The 13,792-nt window shown below is 44.0% G+C and overlaps 2 protein-coding genes across 2 annotated transcripts in view; one reads left to right on the forward strand and one right to left on the reverse strand.

Annotated features, from left to right (window-relative positions):
• Positions 1-13,792, forward strand: part of LOC128938689 (rho GTPase-activating protein 29-like) — a 67,848-nt gene that overhangs the window by 7,085 nt on the left and 46,971 nt on the right. The window lies entirely within an intron of this gene.
• TAGAP (T cell activation RhoGTPase activating protein) overlaps positions 6,205-13,792 on the reverse strand; it is a 44,591-nt gene continuing 37,003 nt past the window's right edge. The window contains exons 4-12 of the mRNA XM_054279572.1: positions 13,674-13,758; positions 13,513-13,566; positions 12,861-12,927; positions 11,260-11,432; positions 10,067-10,228; positions 9,514-9,623; positions 8,634-8,829; positions 8,072-8,189; positions 6,205-7,882 (exon numbers count right to left, since the gene is read on the reverse strand). Of these exons, the coding sequence (XP_054135547.1) occupies positions 6,705-7,882; positions 8,072-8,189; positions 8,634-8,829; positions 9,514-9,623; positions 10,067-10,228; positions 11,260-11,432; positions 12,861-12,927; positions 13,513-13,566; positions 13,674-13,700 (2,085 nt within the window). The 5' untranslated portion in view covers positions 13,701-13,758 and the 3' untranslated portion in view covers positions 6,205-6,704. The remainder of the gene's footprint in view (positions 7,883-8,071; positions 8,190-8,633; positions 8,830-9,513; positions 9,624-10,066; positions 10,229-11,259; positions 11,433-12,860; positions 12,928-13,512; positions 13,567-13,673; positions 13,759-13,792) is intronic.

A 13,792-nucleotide genomic window follows, 5' to 3' on the forward strand; every position in this document is an offset into this window, starting at 1 on the left:
TTGCATTTGTTAAGGAAGTTGGTGGGAGGTTTGTGGGTTGTAGGAAGGAAGAGTTTTGAGCAGCCGTTGGATCAGTTCTGTAAATAGACTCGTTGGCTGAAGAGCATGTTTTGTTTAGAAAGTGTGAAACCCTTCACAAAAATCTTTTCATATTATTACCTAGCAGAGGAAGCAGAGCTCAATGGAGTCAGCCGTGTTTAGAGTTTGTGAACCATTTGTTCAGATTTATGTGCTGCCACCTTAGGTTAGAAACAAAATAATCTGTTTTCCTCTCCCTTTGTAGAAGAAGAGGTAGAACTTGGAATGGGTTTCAGTCAGAAGTGAGATTTAAATTGTTGTATTTATCACAGTGAATGATAAAGACTGATTAAAACAATAAAATCAATTTATTTATAGAAAAATATTATAAGATAATTAGCATTTCTGGATAGCAGGGAGGCAGAAAAAGCAATTTTTTACCTAGCATCCACAGAGACTTGCAGGCAGCTACCTATATGATAGTCATCTGTCCATATGAGGATTCCATCACTTCTCCAACAGTGGTTGCCCTTTTCCCATGGATCTTTTTCTCTATCATTGTCAATTTTTTATTTAAAAATTGCTCCCTTTTCTGAATTTTTAGCTTTCAGAAGGTCCTCTGAAGTTTTCACTCTGTTCTGATGACACATGTGATAAGGAGTGACTGCTAACAAAATTCAGAGAAAAATGTAACCAGAAAGCCTACTGAAGGTGAGTTTCCTTTTCCTGTAGTCAGAAATTGTCCTCCTGGAAACACACGATAGCCACACTCACTGTGGTCTGCCACATTGCTACCAGAGTAGCATCATGTTCTTGTTTGTTCAGAGTTCACCCCTGTGATAGCCAAGTGGCCTCACTGTAATAAAAAGTAATATTCTCTTCTCAGGTTAAGAGACCTGCCTGGGTACAATGGGAAGCTGAAATTGTCACTTGCAGTTAATGGAATAATCTGGTGTGGTGCTGCAGCAAACCACCCGGTCTCCTGAGATGTATCAGCACCAAAACCAGAACAGTCAGTACAGAAATAAGAACTCCTATTCCCAGATAAAAAACAACACAGATGGGGATTTTATTATTTGTGATACGTCTTCATGCTGTAATTGGAGACATTTGATAGCAATATTATAAGAGGAACCATACATACAACTGTGTGGAGTTCCCTACAATATGGAACTGAGCTATGAAGCAGTAATTTTATTATTAGCTTTTAACATCAGTATTAGCTTTTTAACATTAAAGTGTACATTATCCAAGCAGAATCCCTAAACTATCCATTTTGGCTTTAGTGTTAGAAGAAATTACTGATCTAGTTTTAAGTAAAAGACTGAAGAGATACAATCCCATTACAAAAATAAAGAAAAAACCAAATTCCAAAGTTTTTGGCTTTCTTGTAAGTGTCAGAATTGTGGACCACAGTCACATCCTACAGAATGGTTCAGTTTCAAAAGCAACAGAGTTCTGTGTGATCAACAGGATGCTCTACATTCCCTGTCAATGCAGGGTATGCAGTCTTGTCTGTCAGTTACATGATGCCCAAAGAAGATTTCAAATCCTATTTCATCAAACTGGATACAGTTTAAGGAACTCTGAAGAGCCAAATGCACGCACACAAAAGGAAAAGCCAACTGTCCACGTTGTAAGGAGGTAAATATGAAATACAAAGTGTGGGCAGCAAGTTTGGTGTAATTCTGTCCACTAATATTTTTGCCATGGGTGCGTATCAGCAAACATTACATCAGTGTGGCATTTTGTGCCTGGGATACACAGGTAGTAATCATGGGAGAAAGAGGCAGGAGAAAGATCTTATGTAGAGCAGTGGTTCTGTTCTGTGACTGTGTCTGGAGCAGAACCACTGGTTCTTGGGTTATGTCAAGGCAGCTATCACAGAAAGTGACCATGGCAGTAACAATTCTCTTGTGCATCATTGCTAAGTAACTAGAAGTTGTTCTTCCTCAGGTGTGAATGCATTATCTCTTTAGTTTTCACAGTTCCCAGAAATAAGTGCCCTTCAGATAATAGCTCTGAGAAGAGGTCAGACAGCTGAGAGGGCTTCTCCCCCAAGACCTTGCTTGCAGAGGCAGAAAAAAAATTCCTGACAATGCCTCTTCTCAGAGAATATGAGTGAATTACTGAAAATATCCTTTACATCATAGCTGATGCATTGCTTTTATGAAGCACAGGGGCAACAGATTATTTTGACTCCTTATTTCAACTTAACCTAGTTCCAAATGTCCTTTCATCCTAGCTGACAGCCCATATTTCCATACAACAAGAGATGTGCAGACCACTTGCTGAAATCCCAAAAATTCAAGGACCTCTAGCCATGGAAGGTTCATCCTGAGGCTTTCTATGGTTACAGCTGTGAATTGAGGTCATCACTGGTCTGCATTTTTTTTTTTCTTGTAGCTTCCTGGGATTTTCCTTCTCTCATTCTGATTCTCTGTATTTACAGAGACTAAAACAAGGTGGAGCATGTGGGTGGGACTGAGGCTAGATGAGTTTTGATGGGACTTATTGCAATAACAACCACTGCGGGTAAGACAGGAAAATGTGGGAGAATTGGAAGGGGTAAACTGAAACTGGCTGACTGAAAAAAATGGGTCGAGGGATGGACAGGAAATGAAATTGTGACTTTGAGAGCAAATCAAAGGTTGGAGCTTGTTCAATTAAAAGAGAAATAGCTGGATGAGATCAGGAATGGAGGCTGGGAATGGAGAGGGAATGAAAATGAGGCAGAGATAAGGGGAAGGGATGGAAAAGATAAAGGTCTGAGTCAGAGTTTTCTATGGTGGGATGGAGCAGAAAGCACCAAACCCTGGGGTGGGGGGTAAGCATGAGAGCCTAAGTTCAAGAAGGCTTCTTTTGGAGGCTTAGATGGTGCCTAAAATCCCAAATGTTACTATTTCTCTGGTGGCAGCAAAAATGTCAGCCCTAGATTATAGAGACCTACATTCAAGGTATAAATGTATCATGTATGCGTGAGGTGGGAGTCTAAGCTTACATCACAGACAGAGAAGACTTTGGGAAAGGATTTTACAACCTAAGTATCAGGATTTGTATCCACTTTTGATGCCTTAGGAAATTCCTGTGGTCCTAAGATATCCAAATGACCTGGAGGGACACCTTATTTCAGACAACTGTGTTCTACCTGCACTCAATTCAGTCCCAAGAATCCAGAGAAATGGGACACAGAGAGCCTATGCCTCATTTTCTGCAGACTGTGCAGAAGATAAAGCACAAGCTTACATAAATATAAGCCTTGCATACAGAGAAATAAATGTATGTGTCTACATTTGCATTCTGCACCTGAGTATTTGAATTCCTGCAGTCTGAATGTTTGTGAAACCTGCAGGCATGATGTTTCTCTCAGTCCTCACCAATGTTTGGACATAGAGTTGATACCATCATCCCTTTTCTGTTAAGTTGCCATCCTAATTCAAGTGGGAGGGAATGAATTTGCAACTTCCGGGTGCACAACATGGAAAGAGGTACTCCATGAGGAACTCCTTTGGTCTTCTGTTTGTTCTTTCAAATCCTAGCAAATGAGACATAGCTATATGTCTGGATGTCTGCTAGGCAAACTGTACTGGGGAATGCCAGAATTAAAATTTTCTCCTTTGCTGGACAACCTTTTTTCCTTACCAGTTCAGGTAAGGAAAAATCCTGTGGGGAAGAACAGAGTGCACCATGTGTTTGAAGAAAACAGTGGGATGCAAACATAAGGGACTGAATTCAAGCTGCATCACTAGCCTTAATTCCAGCATTGCCTTACAAGGCAATGGCTTGGATTTCCTGCTTTAATATTGCTTTTTTCCCCTCTTCCAGTCCTACCTCCAAATTCACATTTGGAGTGTCTTCATGAAATTTAATTAGAAAATGCTGTGTGTGAAGCAAGTGGCGCAATACTGATGATGGAGAAACTTGTGGAGAGTGGGAGGCTGGCTGCCATCATTCAACTCTTCTTCCAAAATCCATCTCCAGTTGACCCAGTTGTAAATGGATGTTTGAACTTTCTGGCTGAGGAGTCAAAGGCAGCTTTGGCATGGCACTTGTAAAACAGATTACCCACTTGTTGGATGTAGGAGTTAAAAGACCTTACTCTTGGAGTCCTGGATAGTCGGTCTGGATCCTAGGATGTGGTAGGGTGGACTGGCAGCATGATTAAATGGTTTTCTGAACCAAAGGCAGATAAATAAGTGCTTAAGCAAAGTTCTCTACTTCCTGTGTCATTCTAGTCTTTTGAAGTCTCTTATCTGCCTGTATAGAAGAAAAATCACTTCTGTGGAGAGACATGACATGAAAATAATGCTGACTAAACAGTCAAGTCTGAAGGGATGAAGGAAGTCAAAAGTTATCTGTCAATGAGGAGGTAAGTATCTTTTGGGGTCTGTTTGCATTCCCATTTTCTTTAATCATGGTGTTCCCTGGACCTCAAGAAATGCAAGAGCAGGATGAGGGGGACTAGGCCACTCTTCTATGCAACTCCTTCACCTTAGTCCTTTTTTGTTTACAATTTGTAGAGCTTCTCTCTCTTCTTTTTCCCTCACCAATTGAAGGTGATCTTTTCCAAATGGTCCTTCTTATCCAGAAGCTGGAAGATTTAGACTCATCTATACTGAATATTTAAGCTCAGGTAAGCTTTCTGAGTGGGATTGTCATATATGCCTTAGGACACCTTGGACCTAGAGACTTTCCTCATCTCTGGTGAAGTGACTGGGCTTATTCACCCTGGGTTTCTGGTGTGGCTACAGAGCAGGCATCTCCTTGGGAGACTTAGTCTTCTCACAGTCAAAAAAGAACGAGTCACTTAACAAAGAAGGAGCTGTATTGGGTTTTGATTATATTTCAAGGTTTGTGTTTTCTGTTTTGTGGCTTCTGAGCCTTTTCACTGCACATGGACTATCTCTTCATACTTGTTGTGCCATGTGGGTAAGACAACTGTGTTTTTTACACAAGAAAAATATAATTCTACTTAACACAGAATAAGAAGCAATAGGCACAAATTGAAATACAATCAAATTCCATCTGAGTTCAAGGAGACACTTTTTCTCTGTTAGTCTGGTCAAACACAGGAATAGATTGCCCAAAGATGTTGTAGAGCCTCCATCTGTGGAAATATTCAAAAACTGTCTGGACACAATCCTGGACAACCTGTTTTATCTGACCCTGCTTGGGCAGTAAGGTTGGACAGGAGGATCTCAAGCCCCACTGGTTCTGTGACTCAGGAGATGCAGATTCTAGAAAAAGGTAAACACCTTTTGCATCAGAGCCCTCTCATTCAGCTTGCTTGGAAGCAGAGTGCCACTGTTCAGGTGGCTGAGAGAAGTGATGTTTTCTCTAGTTGCAGCCTACCAATATGGTCCTTCTCATAATTTCTTCTATCAGATCAGGCAGCCACCTTCCCTCTTCTCTGTGTCCTGGGAACATCTACTCCTGGAAAACATAATTCCTGAGAAGATGGCAGGCCATTTTTAACGTGTTTCACTTTTGGAGCAGCATCACCTCTTTGCAGCTTAGCTGCTGTTACATGGTAGTATAAGTTGTTTTCCTGTCAGAGAGGGATTTGTAGCCTGCAGCCTCTTACAACAATAGCAGTGATACTGCTGGTCATTTCCTTTGCTTCCTGCTACTCAGCTATGCTACATCATTCAAGCAGACCTGCAGTACCTGTAGAAAAGGAGGTACAGTATAAGTAGGGCCTGGATATTTTAAAATCAGACAATGGACACTTAAGCATTCATGCAGAAAAATGTTTTATTGTAGTGAAGTTACACAGGAGAAAAATGTCTCCCTGCTTCTGGTTTAAGGCTATGCTGACCCATAAAAGCACATTGTACTTCCAGTCATTTTTACAAGTTTATAAGAACACCTACTATTTTCTTTTTTGTCTTTTTTTTTTTTTTCCAATTAACTATAACTATTTAAAGCTGGAATCCAGAATATTTCCTTGTAGGAGTTTTTGTTTCTTTTTTCTTTCTTGCTTTCTTTCTTGCTTTTCCTTTCTTTGCCTGTCCAGTTTATTTAGTCTAAAAGCACCTCAGGACACATGAGGGTTACTTCATACTTTCCTATGATGACCTCATAGGGCTCCAACCCCAGGCTCAGTGTACAACACTATGCTGCATAGTGGTCAGATCATTCCTGTCACCAGCAAGCAGGAAGATGGAATGGCAGCAGGTACAGGGGGTTTATGGAAGAGTGCTGAAGTGACCTAGATGACAGAATAGCTCTTCCCCCATTAAGGTAACTGCCAACCCACATTTAATGCAAAAAATCAGCAGAGCACTGCATCAGCCTGGCAACATACACATGGAAAATGGTACAGGGTCTGTGACCATACAGAAAACAAGAAGAAGGTGAGACAGGTTCTGGACCTGCCAACCTTGTAATTGTCATTTGAGGAAAACAAACACAACACTGTTTATCATCTGCTAACTACTCTTCCCACACAACAGGTTATGTACAGCATACTAACTTATATTTTTACATAATGATACACAGGTCTTCACCAGCAACAACTCTTGTGGTGAAAGGATGTAACATGTCAAGCTGACTGACACTTCAGAAAAAAAAGTTTATGCAGAGCTAGCTTATTCTTTGTCTCTTGAAAGTAAAATCCTACAAATGATTAGCAAGATGTCTATTTTTACAATATTTGTACAGTGCAAAGAGGAAGGACAGGCTTTTTATACATAGGACTCCTTAGCATACTGGATCTGCTCTACCTCAAAAACTGGCTGGCTGCACCTCCGAGCCACATATTCGAGTTTGTTCTTTTGACAGGACTCAGACATGGCTCTCATCCGGTAGACTCCTGGGGTCACAGGTAAATTTACACGGGAGTTTACTCCTACAGTGATGCTGAAGGTTTCAGTTTCCAGGTCAGAATCCTTTGTTGCAGAAATTCTGGCACTGCGTAGATCCCTCAGATCCATATGTGCTGTGTCCTGTGCACTGTGGCTGCATGGATAAGGCAGCAAAATGTCCTGGTTTGACGCTGCTAATCTCAGAGTCTGAACCGTGAGATTTTGGGAGGGAACTTTAGCAGCCAGGCAGTTTTTAACAGCCTCTTCATAAGAGGGTGGTCTTCTAGGGTTTTTCTGGTCTACCTCTCTGAACACTTCATCAACCGACCTGAGACGGGGCCTTTGCTGATATTCCACAGGCGATTGCTTGTCATCATTACAGCTGCCCTCCTGGACAATTCTACAGCAGAACTGATCTTCTTTCTTTGTGAAACTGTCCCTCTGAAAAAACATGGGTTTTCCAGGCCCCCAACTCTGGGTTTTTATTAGTGTTTTCCTGCGGTTTGCAAAAGAGAATGACATGGAATGCTTTTTGATCTCTCTGCTAGGTGTACTGCCGTCTTCAGTGGCCTTGGTGGAAAAGGACTGAGGCCTATTTAAAAAGGTTTTTTTGGGACTAGAGGGCGAAACTATGGGGGAGCTGGTGAAAACTGAGCCATCAGAGCTCTCCAGGGAGCAACTGGAGGATGTTTTGGGTAGAGACTCAGTTGATAATTGTGAAGGTAAGCCTGCAAGACGTTCCTCCAGTGCCTCCATCCATAGCAGTTTCTGCTGAACTGGAAAATTGTCCTCACTTTTGTTTAGCCTTTGTTTCCTTATTGTGTCATCAAGGCAGTTCTGGAAGGACAGGTCTGACTCTGAGTACCTCCTGTCCATTGTGCTGATGTCATTTCTGAAATTAGTCAGGGAAGGGGCAGAGATATTTGTTGGATATCTTCTGCTCACAGCAGCACTCCTCCCTTTGGCCTGCTCCATTTCAGGGGTACAGGGGCTGCCTTCTGCTTCAGGATCTGGGCTGTCATAGGCAGAGTCATTCTGATGAGCTGCACAGAGTTGTTCTGTGGGGAGAAAGCAGACGTTAGTTTTCACTGACCACCTGAGGATGAAAGAGAACTACACAGAGAGAGTTCAGAAGAGGGCTTCAACAATCTTGAACCCTTTGTATTTCCACATATATATTCACATATCAAATTCAATAATTTGGCCCAGCAGCCCCAGTTGGTGATATCCCCAGCCCCTTCTCATACCTGTGGAGCTGTCTGTGTGCTCTGGTGACTCCTCAGCCAAGGCACAGGCAGGGAAGGCAATGTCCCCCTCAAATATTTCCATGCAGTTGTTTATGAGGAACTCCACCAGCACTGTCACCTGCACACACAAAACAGCCCATTTCAGTCAAGACAGATTGAAAATTCTTTCCCCACCCTGCCAGCTATCTTTGTAGGAAGGACAGCACAGAGCACAGTGGCTTCTGCCAAAATCCTGGCTTGAGATCTAAGGGTGAGTCCCCCACGGGGAATAAGGCCCGATGCTGCAAACAATACAGACAAAACACCATCAGCCACAGCTTTGGCCTCGCTGCCCGAGGGCCCAGGGGTGACAATGGCCACGGGTGCCCCTGGCCCTCCACATGCAAAGGCTGCAGGAGCTGTGCTGTGACTGTGGGGACTGCAGGGCAGCTGCTGCTTTGCTCAGCACCCGCAAGGCCCAGGAGTGCTGCTGTGTTCAGCTGCTGCCATGGCAGTGGGATGGATCCCTATGGATGGCTCTCAATTGCCCCGAGGGAACGGCTGCTCGGTGAGTCCAGCGCACCTTGTCGTTCATCTCCTTCTGCACTTCCAGCGGGAGCGTGCTGTCCGTGCCTGGGCTCAGCAGATTTGGGCCAATGCAGATGGCCAGGTTGCTGGAGTCCATCCTGTTGCTCTCAGCATTTTGGCTGATGTGGTGGAGCAGAGAGAGCAAGAGCTTGAGCAAGACGAGGTTTGGTCTCGGCAGCTTGTCAGCCACCCTGCGGGAACACAAACAAAATGTCACGTTAGTTGATGGTGCAGTGGCCTCTGCTTCTTGATTTGAGCAAGTCTCAATTAAACTTAGAGTGACACCACTTCCTTCAGAAAGGGGCATGTGTGTGCTCTCTGTATCTTTCAGAAATCCCCATCTGCAGCTGAGTGTTGGGTTATTTATAATTATGAGACCTTGAATTACAAGGTCTTGACTGAAAGGCAGCATTGCAGAAGTCCATGTACTGGCATAGATGAGGTGACATCAGGAGATGTCACTTCCCAATGCCTATGGTTGTGCTGTGGGGCTTTCAAAGCACTCCCAGCCAGCCCCCACAGCTACTGTTCCTGAAGAGCAAAACACGGTGGTGGTCTCCATGAGCCCGAGCTCACCCCCAGCAGCTGTGGAGGCCCCGTGTCAGTGCCTGTCCCACAGCACCGTGACTGTGCTAGCTGAGGCACTGCAGCCTCTGCCCTGTTCCTGCATTGGTGGTTTCATAAAGCAATCTGAAGTAACTTCAGGAAGTGCTGCTGCTGGAGCCCTCTAAACCAAGCCCCATGAAGCAATAGCAAGCTGATACAAATGACAGGCTTTTAAGTGAGACTCTTGATTTTGAAAGACACTGTTGGCCTCTACCAGCTGCTCCATTACATTGGGACTGGTTGCAAAATTTCCTGGTTGAAAAACTTACTCTTTCAATTCCTCAATTTTTTCTTGCTTGCTTGGCTTCTCTAGAGCTTGCATCCATTTCTCATAGAGGTCAGCTGATAGGAGTTTGGAGGGAATATTTCGGAGAAAGTCCTGCAAGGCCAAGAGATTTAGATGAAGTTTCGACACTATCCCTGAGCACAGAGAGAGTATTACTGTCACCTGGGCTCTAGCAGGTTGACTTGAGCTACCTGACCATCAGCACTGACAGAGAAGTACAATGCACAAGTGCGCTTGCACTTGTGTAGTAACAGGATCCAGCTTTCCGTTGCTTTTCCTTCACTCAGAAATCTCACTATTGCTCGCTGGGAGGATGCTGAGCACGAGAACAAAGTGAGTTTCCTCAGGAAATCAGCAGCCTAACAAGTAGGACTGACGATCAGGTAGAAAAGGCCAAACTTCCCTAAGCTTGAAGAATTCAGTCTGGCTTAGTTCTGGCTTTGGCCAAGAGTCCCACCTAGGTCAGCTCAGAGCACTGGATTGATCCTGTGCATATTAGCAATGTCCTCCCTCCAGTGTAGCTCAGAATTACTCACCTTCAAAACCACTGCCAGCAGGTGCACAGATTTGCTTTTCAGATCAACATTCCCGCCTTTGTTTAGGTCCTCCTTCAACTCCTTTCGTGCTTTCTCATTGGCAGTTTTTCTGAATATCCCTTCAGTAGAAGGTCCTTTCATATATAATATGGCTAGGAGATCCTGCAGGGAAAAAATCAGACAGGAATGGAAGAACAGTTACATGGATGAAGGAAGTTAGCAGATGAGTATTTAGAAATGGAAGAAAAATTGTCTGGAGGTACACTGTACTGTGGTTAGTTCAGTATCTGGCTCTTGTTCCAAGTACATTACATGGGAAGTAGTCTTGATTTTCCCTTAATCCACCTTCTTTTTGAACTGATGAATTCCACTAACTTCACTGTTGCCATCCTTGCTTACTTTTAGAAGGCAGCAAGGGATGGCTTAAATCTAAGTTCACATCCCCTCTCTCACAAGCCAGGCAAATATTACTCAGCAGAGACAAATGCATGTCTATTGGGAAAGCCAGTTCAGTGGAAGAACTGTTACAAGACCATTTTTATTCAGAAGTTATTGTTTAGGTATTTTTTTGTGACAGTCCATAGCTGAACACTTGTTTTTCATGGAAATACAGAAATCCTTGGAAGTTTGTGCTTCTGGAAGATTTATTTAAATTACTTATTTAAAATCACAGATGATTATATTAAGAAGCAGATCTTTCATTCCTGGTCCTGGATTCTACATTCCAAGTTACTTCCAGTGAAGTCTGGGCAAAACCCTCACACCTGACTCTTTCTACATCTGGGATGGGCCCTGGGCTGTGGGTGTGTGTTGGGAAACACCAGAATCATCTCTTGGATGATGCAGCAGAAGTACTGGGTATCCTGCCTCACACTTAAGTTAGAGGTATCACAGAATCATAGAATGGTTTGGGCTGAAAGGGACCTTAAAGATTGTCTTATTCCAACCCCCTGCCATAGGCAGGGACACCTTTCATTAGACCCAGTTGCTCCAAGTCCCATCCAACCTGGCCTGGAACACTTCTAGGGATGGGGCAGCCACAGTTTCTCTGGTTGACCTCATTACCCTCACAGCAAAGAATTTCTTCCCAATGTCCAATCTAACCCTGCTCTCTGTCAGTTTGAAGCCATTTCCCCCTTGTCCTGACACTTCAGGCCTTTGTAAACAGTTCCACTATAATTGTACCTCCTTACCTGGACTGGCTGGGGCAGTGTGTCATCTTCCCCACAGATATGTGCCAGAGGATGGCCAAACAGAGGGATTTTGCCACCCAAGTCTAGCTGTCCTGAGGAATTTCTTTTGGTAAGGCTTTGTCTCAGAGTAAATGACTGTGATATCACCTTCTTTCTTTTCTTTGTTCCATCTGCTGCAAGTAAAAGGGAAAAAAAGAGATCAATTTAAAAATTAAAAATTAAAAAAAAAAACCAAAACCCAGAGCACTATGTGGTCTTTCATTTGTGCACGGTGCAGGGATGTTGAAACAAACCAAACTGGGGGAAACTGAAAGACAACTAAGTGGTTACTAGGGAAACAACTGCCTAAACTGTAAAACTGTGGCCATACCCCTAAGGCCACCACCTTTCCTGTTTTGGGTTGGGTGCTTTTTACATTCTAGTCGCTGTTTCTTCTTAGAGAGTGGGAACATACAAGGCACAGAACATTTATAGAGATTTTTGATATTGCAGTAGTTTCTCTGATAACTCTGAGGCAGATATACCGCTTCGGCAGCTGGCAATGACAACAATTTTCACTACATGCTCTGGTTGTGCCCCTGCCTTAGGGCAGGAGTAGATGGAGGGGCTCCTAGTTTTTGACCTCTTTCACAGCCTGAAAGGAAAACATGTGGCTCCAACTATGCCAGCTCTGCAGCCAGCTCTAATGACAATGCTCCTAGAGCTGGTGCTTGCCCCCCCGCCAGAGGAACATACTTGCTCCAGAGGATGGGAGCATCAGAGAAAGTGCTCACTGGCTTCACAGTTAGAAATCTCTTAGCATGGGTTTTGCATCTGCTTCATCAAGAGGAGGGCCACGAATTTTAATAGGATAGTTGTATTGGAGTGGGGTGTACCTTTTTTCCCCTTTCACAAACAGTGAGAGAAGGAACCTTTTGTGAAAAAGATTTCTAAAGGATTTGCCTTCTGCAAATTTGCAATAAATGTCATGTTTTCTACTCCAAAATGAAGTTGTCTTACCCAGATGAGAAATTCTCAGGTCCTCTCTTTTTTATTTAGCATAAGCTCTTGGTAGGTAGGGGTTAAAAATTTTGAGAAAGTCACCTAACATTATAGTGTCATTTAAAATATTAGCTTCTGATACTCCTGAAAACTGGTCTGATATGATTGTCTGCTCCAAATCTGACCCTGCCCTGTTAATGGTCTGCTCTGGGTTGTTTACAGCTGCTGAGGTTTTGCATGGTGGGGAAAAACAAGTGCTGGTCCTGCAGCCAAGAGGGTTTATTTACTGTGGTGTGCAACATCTGGTACAGTACTCAGTACTCACTTGAACTGCCACACCTCAAAGGCGATGCTTGAGTGAGAAAGAAACACATTTACTTCCTATTGCTACCAGGGAACGGGAATACAAGACCTCTGGCACTCAGCACTTTGCCAGTGAGCATATAGGAAATAAGCAACTTGCAGATGAGCGGCATTCCAGGGCTTAAGCCCTCTCCTGGATGCAAACTGTGGCTTGCTCTCCAGGAGGGGGAGCAGGCAGTTTCGGGTGGTTTTGCACAAGTGCCGGCTTGCAAACGTTATATAAGAAGGGAGTTCCTCAGTTTGTTTTTGAAACTCACCGTTGGAGAGGCAGAGTCTGTCTTCAGTATCTGCTGGGACTGACAGAGGACATTTCTTGGCATCAGCCTGCAAAAAATATGCTAGGTTACAGAGCTGCCACAGTAGTGAGAGCCACCAGCAAATTGCTGCAGCTCCTCAGAAATCTGGGGAGTCTCTGGGGAATAACCAGACAAGCCCAACACCTGCTAAAGGGGTGCCTCAGCCCAGGACTGACACTGCCTCGCTGCCTGGTAGAGGGGTCTGTGTTAAACTCTGCAGCCAGACACCCCAGTCATGCTGGCAGGTCACAACCCTGAGCTCTGTCAAGCTGCACTTTTGATCCAGAGAAGCCATTGCCAGACACAGCCTCCTTTTTTGTGTCCTCCCCGGCACTGGAAATTTCCTCCCAAACTCCTCTGCGGAGCCTTGATGACTTTGAAGCCTTCAAAATCCCTGAGCAAAACTCCTGGTGAGCCAGGGGAATGCACAGACTGCCCACAGAAATGCCCTGCTCCCTCTGCTCAGTGCGGCACAGAGGTGCCTTTGAAGAGCTCTGCCCGTTCCTGGGTGAGGGTAGGCAGCCAGCAGCTACTGGAGGAGTCACCCCCACTTTGCTAAGGTATCTCACACCAGTACCCACGAAGGATCCAGGAAAATGTAAGGGCTGCTTACCTCTGTCTGGCACTCAATCAGACTCTCCATGTTCCCAGCATTGAGTGTCTTTGACTAGGCAAGAAAACAAAGACACTTTGAGCAACTGAATCCCACGGTTCGGAAATCAGAGCTTTTCAAAGTCACTAGATTGACAGAGCTGAAATAATTAAGATACTCACAGTATTACAGCTGCTTAACACTTTCATTAGGAGTTTGATTGGAGGAGCTCTGGACAGTCTGGTTTCCTTCAGTCCTTTTGTTTGCCTGTTTGTTGAACAGGGAATGGACAAAGAGTCTT

The sequence above is a fragment of the Melozone crissalis genome, unplaced genomic scaffold, assembly GCF_028551555.1.
Source record: "Melozone crissalis strain CALT ecotype California unplaced genomic scaffold, PUWL_Pcris_2 ptg000027l_1, whole genome shotgun sequence".
NCBI lineage: Eukaryota > Metazoa > Chordata > Aves > Passeriformes > Passerellidae > Melozone > Melozone crissalis.